General features: G+C 46.0%; 1 protein-coding gene across 1 annotated transcript; it reads right to left on the bottom strand.

The window, feature by feature from the left end:
* Positions 1 to 2,944: 2,944 nt before the first annotated feature.
* Positions 2,945 to 4,215, bottom strand: LOC135906823 (sulfotransferase ssu-1-like). The gene has a single exon (XM_065438418.2). The coding sequence runs from the start codon at positions 4,213 to 4,215 to the stop codon at positions 3,220 to 3,222; it is 996 nt and encodes a 331-aa protein (XP_065294490.2). The 3' UTR covers positions 2,945 to 3,219.
* Positions 4,216 to 7,023: the final 2,808 nt, after the last annotated feature.

Genomic DNA, 7,023 nt, shown 5'->3' with positions numbered 1-7,023 from the left:
CTTTGATACTTTACACTCATGTTTAATAACTTTACCGACTCGGGGAAAGATTGATGCGCATCGCACAAGACCGGTCACCTAAAGCTGTCAGTTGTGTTGATCAGCTTCGCCTGTTCGTAAGTTCTAAGTTCCCTACGCCCTGGAAAACTTATTCAATTGTGTAATACCATGTAATAGCATCTAGGTGTTCTATCATTCTTAAAAACAACAGTTCGTCATATTCACTAACCAAATGCTAACACGTTACATGTCAAAAAAGCACTACATTTTTACTAATTCTAGGTATGGAACTGATAGTATTTTTCATCTCCAGCTGCAGATAGCAAGTAGACCCTACTTATACTAAATAAGTAACTAACTACTAAATGAATGCTACTAATTCCTTTTCGTGATATTCACTACCTCGGTATACTTCTGTTACTAACGCAACTGAAATAGAATTACCAACAATACGCTGGGTATCACTGCGATGATACACTGAGTATTGTTCGATCCCTAAGTGCAGCTTGCATTGTGACAGTAAACCGATGGCATTCATTAAATAATGCACATGGGGCAACAAGAGAACCGGTTCCATTCGGTGTATACTAAGCATGAATGATTGCCAAGCATGATGCTCGCAGAAAGATTCAGGCACAATGACCTCGGGTGACCGTACCACACAACGCCATCCAGCGCCATGAATAAAAACATATAAATAGAGCAAGTGATCTCAGCGGGGCCAGTTAGTTGACGCACATTATGGCGAAGCAGCACAGACAACTGACATCTCCGTTTTCTTACCCTCCTCCCCCCCCCCTTTGTCTGCGCTGTTTGGCTGTAATACAAATACAGAACGACAAAGGTACTACGCGGCACATACTTTGAGAGCAAATTCAAGGAATATTCATTGCCTCAGCCTTGCGCCTAGTAATGACAGCACTTATGAACTCAATTAAGTCCTGGATAGCACAGAACTAAGGTAGTTTAATACCTAGTATTCTAGCAAACTGCGTGGATTCACTATGTAGTACTAATCTTATTTTTAAGATTGCAGGGCGACAATTGGTCTCGGGTTGCTGAAACAGTCGCGCTTATCACCGCGGGCTCATAGCGAAGCGAAAGCCTGCGAAACGCTTCTTTCATAACAAAGGACGATATCGCCACACGGCGATTACCGCAGAAACTCGAGAGGCACGATGACATTGCGCGCGAGGCATTTTTTTTACCACTTTTTCATTTCTGTCACCGCGATAGCACTCGCCGCAGATTACCTCGAAGATGCGGAGCGCGAGCCACGTGGATCGCCATGCGTACTAGAATACTAGTATTCTAGTACGCATACTAGTATTAGTATTCTAGAATACTAGAATACTAGTATTCTATCCTTCCACGTGGATAGCCAATACTAGAATACAAGTATTCTAGTACGCATACTAGTATTAGTATTCTAGAATACTAGAATACTAGTATTCTATCCTTCCACGTGGATAGCCATGCGTACTAGAATACTAGTATTCTAGTACGCATACTAGTATTAGTATTCTAGAATACTACAATACTAGTATTCTATCCTTCCACGTGGATAGCCATGCGTACTAGAATACTAGTATTCTAGTACGCATACTAGTATTAGTATTCTAGAATACTACAATACTAGTATTCTATCCTTCCACGTGGATAGCCATGCGTACTAGAATACTAGTATTCTAGTACGCATACTAGTATTAGTATTCTAGAATACTACAATACTAGTATTCTATCCTTCCACGTGGATAGCCATGCGTACTAGAATACTAGTATTCTAGTACGCATACTAGTATTAGTATTCTAGAATACTACAATACTAGTATTCTATCCTTCCACGTGGATAGCCATGCGTACTAGTTTACTAGATGGCCTAGAATACTTTCTAGTCAACTCTATCCGGGATATAGGAGGAAAGGCGTGCTCTCCTCATAAAGCGTTGCGCTTGGTCGCAAGATTTCCAACATTGTGCGGCCATGTGAGACGGCACGTACGCAACTAGCCGCCATCCTTGCCGACTCCCCCTCACACGGCTTCCCTCACTCCCATAGGATGCGACGCCTTATAGGCGCGATCTTATTGACCTTCCGACTTTATACGCGGCATCGAAGCGACGGCGGAAATTCGCCTGGAGTGTCTATAGCAATTATATGTATCAGTTGGGCTTGAAGTATGATTTGATGCTTTCCCATCGCATGTATGGTATTCTTGCGCCTACAAAATTCACTATTTATTACGTAGTACCTCACCATATAATCTTCTTACGCGTTGCACGGTTTGTGCAAGATAGTTTCACATGTCTCAAAACGACTTTTCATCTCTCAGTATATGACAATCGGTGTCCTTTTCTTCACCACTGCTTTTTCGCTGCTGTTTTTCAATTATTCTTTTCATAGTACAATTACCAGTGCTATTATTCCCTCTTGCACAACCATATCCAAAGCTGCTCCAAATTTCTTGCTTTATTGGCAGCTTTCTTCTTATTCCTAGCAAGCTGCATTTTTCATTTTCTGCGATATCCTCCAGCTATACCATGAGACGTAATGCTGGTAACTCTTCAACGATGTAACCCCATCTTTAAATTGTAACAGCTTCCCCCCCCCCCCGTCGTCGTCCAATGTAAGATCTCCTTCTGAAGGCGTTCGGGTATTTTTGAATAAATAAATGAAGTTGGGTAAGCAAATGACCATGGCGCAAGAGAATGACACCTTTTAATGATCCGTAGGGAAAACATACACATTTTGCACCTAGCGTGACATGTCTAAGAACGTGCGCCGCTTGTACTATAGCTTAGCGGCGCTTACAGTAAAGCCCCCCTTCGTTTTCTAGACTTCGTAATTTCTGGCTATTAACTTAAGCTAGAGTAAATAGGGTAATTGCGAGCAGGTCACGAGGTAGTTCGATGTCGTCTCGCACTGCAACATTGTACAAGCAGAGTTATTGTGGTCGTGTGGCTAGAAGGGAACGGAGTAATACTTTCTAAGTACAATTGAGTTAGAAAATTAAATAGCGTTAAGGGTCGCACGACACACATGAGGCATTGGTAAACAGAAAAACTCGTGCACTTGTAGAACTCTTACGTTGAATATCCAATCTCTATTTGTGCGAAAATTCCCCTAGCACTTTCGTTTATTCTATATAAGCGCAAGGGAAATAACGGAACATCACCAAGCGTAAGGAAGCAGTACTTGATCCGTTCGGTTTTCATAACTATTACGAGCCTCGCGAAATCGCCCAAAGTTTAGCATTAAACACTCCGTGCGGAATATCGGCGTCCTTCCACAAATCCATGACATCACTGCCTAGCGTCTTCTCATGAATTCGCTTCTTTAATCGCTTCACCTGGTCTTCCGAGAAGTGGTTCCGCCAATCACCGACGACGCCTTTCCGAACAAAATCACCTGTCATTGGCCTATCGCAGGCGTCAGCTCCTATCGATTCCCTCATAAGTGCGATCCATTTGGGCACCTTACTGCCGAGTGCGGTCTCGGGATCATCAAATAAGGTTTTCATAGAATCATTGAGAATTTCCTTCATGTTTTTAACGCTAATGTTCAGTAATACGTTCTCTAACCGACTGTTGTCACTCCGAAGCTTCTGGCCGAACTCTTCTCCAATGAAATCAGCAATCTTCACGACCCAAGCATTGATGTCCTTCTTAAGCTGCTCGTAGGTTACAAACAAGACGTTCGGGTCGTTTCTGTGTGCATGCCAAGACAGCAAATGGTCGAAGTAGTCGCCAACATCGACCTTGCCTTCCACGAACATGTCGAAGAACTGATCGAACGTGCCTTCTTGGAAGCGGTAGATGGGCGCGTTCCTGGTGTGGTAGAAATGAGACACGCAGCAGTCATACGGGTTTCTCGCTACGTAGATGTACTTGGCGTCTTTCGAGTAGGGTTGGAAGCGGAAAGCCATGTGTGTCTTGATTGGTCCCGGTCTCTGCATGTCCTCGACAGATTCGGCCCCTTGGGCTTCGAGGAATGGCATCTCTATCCAGCTCAACAGCTGGTTCTTGGGAGGTGGATGGCCATTTATGATGTTATAAACAATGTGCTGCATCCATGTTGTCCCGCACTTGGGGTAGCTGACGATGAACAGGTCCCCCGGTTGCGTCTTGTAGCTGAGCGCCGAGCGGACGCATTCTTCTGGAAAGCTCTTGCTGATGTAATAGCCGTCCACTTCGTGATACTGTTCATAGTGTTGCATTTTTTGTTCCATGACCAGGGTACTGCAAAGAAAGAGCGATGACCAAGTGAATTATTCGTCTAATATTAGCAATGAGACCGATTCTGCGATTTAAAAAGTAAGTGGCCGTATCACACGCAAGGCCAGATCATTTATACCGACAACAAGTTATTGGACAGCTATACGAAGTAAGCGTAGTAGTTTTGTCAACTCCATGAACTGCTGCAAACATTATGTCATCATTTAAATTAAGAAACAACTTGCGACGGGGGCAGGCAAACACGAAGACATGTGACTCGATGAACGCAGACGCTCGCTGTCAGAACGCTGGTAGTATGTCAGAGCACACATGACACCATCAGCTATCGTCCCATGTTTCATACTCACCGCAGATATTATTTCAAAGATGGGGCGCCCACGACCTCTCTCAGCCGCAGCCGCAGAATAAGCGAGATGCGCGCTAACGTTTGAAGCCTTTCTGCTACGACCAACCGCGTTTCCTTGGTTCTGTTAGTCGCTATGTAATGTGTGATGTTTAGCGATCCTGTAACTGCCATTTGATGGGGAAGTTAGTCGCATATCCACGAATTTCTCCATCGACATATATCCGGGAAAGACAGATACAAAGGCGTGTTCTAAAGCAACACTTTGTTTAGTTATATATTCTACGCTTTAAATTGCTGTGCGTGTGGGGCATACAATCCATGAGAATGAGAGAACGCCCACGTACGAGTCTACCTTTAGCAATAAAAAGCCGCAGTTTCGTCCGAAAGGCGAAGCATCGATTGCGACAACAAATTAGTAGACAGCTATAGGAATTAAGGATAGTAGTTTTATCGGCCGAGTGTACTTGTAAACTTGCAACTTACTCTCGCCGAAGGTCGAACGTAGGAAATCTTTGTTTAAAATATGATTTCGAGATGACCGTTCGGCATCACAGTCTCAAATTGGAATACTAAAGGAAATTGATAGCCTATAGGTCAGCGAAACTCTCCCCACACTGAGGAAAAATGTTCCACTATGGCGAAGGAAAGACTCGTCTTGGCGTTTGCCGTTATGAAATTTCTTCTATATTTGTACGATGGATTCGAAAATCGCCTCAAGAATCGTTCCTGGACCGATCCTCTCTACGGCAGGTAAATATCTTGCCGTTCGCGAGGGATGGCGCCATCGGCCGGCAGCCTACAAACGGCGAGTTGTCGCGTCTGCTGCTCCGGCCGGAAGCAAGCGTGTCGGTCAAAGTTCATTGCCAAGCACAAGCCCACTTTTTCATGCTTCTACGAGCGAGAAAACGACTGTCTCTTGTCCACTTTGAAGCTGTGAACGGAATCGTCACAACCCACTGTAGCACAAAATAAACAAAACGTTGGTTAGTTGTAGTGACAGTCAATGGAAAGCCTCACGCACTAGAAATAGATGCGATCATGTCGAGCGGGCTCACCAATTCAAGGTGAGGGCACATAATCTCGTAAACACGACAGCTAGCGCTGTAGGAAGCGTGTATACGAGCGGTGATCATGAATTTGTGCTCAGTAGGCATCAAAGAAGCCCGTAGGCCATCCACCATTGCAAGCAGACGGAGGTGCACGGACGGCGCGCTGATGGGCTCGTGTTCGCCAACTAAAGCGGGAGACACACGGCCCGATTCAGTGTCCGATCCGGCGTCCGACGCGCCTGAACGGCAGCCGGAATCGAGGTGTTTTGCCGTGCCGAAGCGCCGGATCGGACGTCCGGCGTGCGACAAACCGGGCAAATTTTCATCGTCCGATGTGTCCGACAACCGCACACTCCGCACCGTCGTTTGGCCGCAGCTGATGTGACGTTCTCTGACGTTCCCTCCACGGAGGCGGCGCTGGCAGGCCGGTTTCTCGCCGTCTTTTTTTTTTTCCCCTTGCCTGCTGCAGTTTGTTACCGACACGAAATAGTTACCAGTTCAATAAAGTTATCTCGAACATGTGCTTATGATGCAAAACAGCGCCTAGTACACTAGCACTAAGCTACCGTCGAAATCGGGAGCCGCGACGCGAGGGCCTTTCCGCGGACAAACAGCACACACCGATCTCTATGCACCGACCGTCCGAGCGAGGCTGCTCGCTTCGCTTGCACGTTTGCCCTTCGCAACGACTGCGTCGAGTAAACCAATTGTATTTGATTACGGGCTACCTAAGTGCACAGCGTTAATTGTTTTGGCAAAAATAAGCCCTCTTCATCGAGCTCGGGCTGAATCAAGCGCCGTCGGCCGCAGCGTCCGCCTAGCTATGCCTGCCGGCCGTATCGCTGGCTGTTACCGGAGCCGTCAGTGGACAACGCGCCGTCGTGAAGTGTTCTGTCACTTGCAGGGGCATAATGTTATTGACAGTGTTCACGTAAAGCGAAGCAGTGTTGTGCAGAGTTTTTATATTGCGTTTCTCGACGTGCATCTAAACTCAAGCTGGGGAGGGGAGAGGGGGGCTGGATCTGGGCGGAGCTTACGCGCCGCTCGACCGTTCGGATACACGCACGTTGGATCGGACGCCGAATCGTACCGTGTGTCCCCTGCTTAAAGCTCGCTCATGGTTCGGCGTTAGTCCCTGTATATTCTTTATAAATAAGGAAGCCTACCTAGTCACTGTAAACCCAACAATTGGGGCCTAAATGCCTCCCCTCCTCCCAGCTACAGTTTCGTTTGAGCGACAAAGTCTGATTTCGAAGGCCGTGCTTTTGCAAACTGCATGCGACTGAAGCGGTTGCGAATCTTGAAGGCGACATCCGCTTCGTTTTTTTTTATACATATACAGTAAATTTTCTTAAACTTCGTATAAAAAAGTGCATATTTATACAAAGTTAACA

This window comes from Dermacentor albipictus, chromosome 7 (genome assembly GCF_038994185.2).
Source record: "Dermacentor albipictus isolate Rhodes 1998 colony chromosome 7, USDA_Dalb.pri_finalv2, whole genome shotgun sequence".
NCBI lineage: Eukaryota > Metazoa > Arthropoda > Arachnida > Ixodida > Ixodidae > Dermacentor > Dermacentor albipictus.
The sequence above is the reverse complement of the archived record's forward strand: the minus strand, read 5'-3'. Positions and strand labels throughout refer to the sequence as shown.

Bases quoted from the DNA above. Each gene is read 5' to 3' on its own strand.
- LOC135906823 (XM_065438418.2), bottom strand. From the start codon at position 4,215: ATGCAACACTATGAACAGTATCACGAAGTGGACGGCTATTACATCAGC.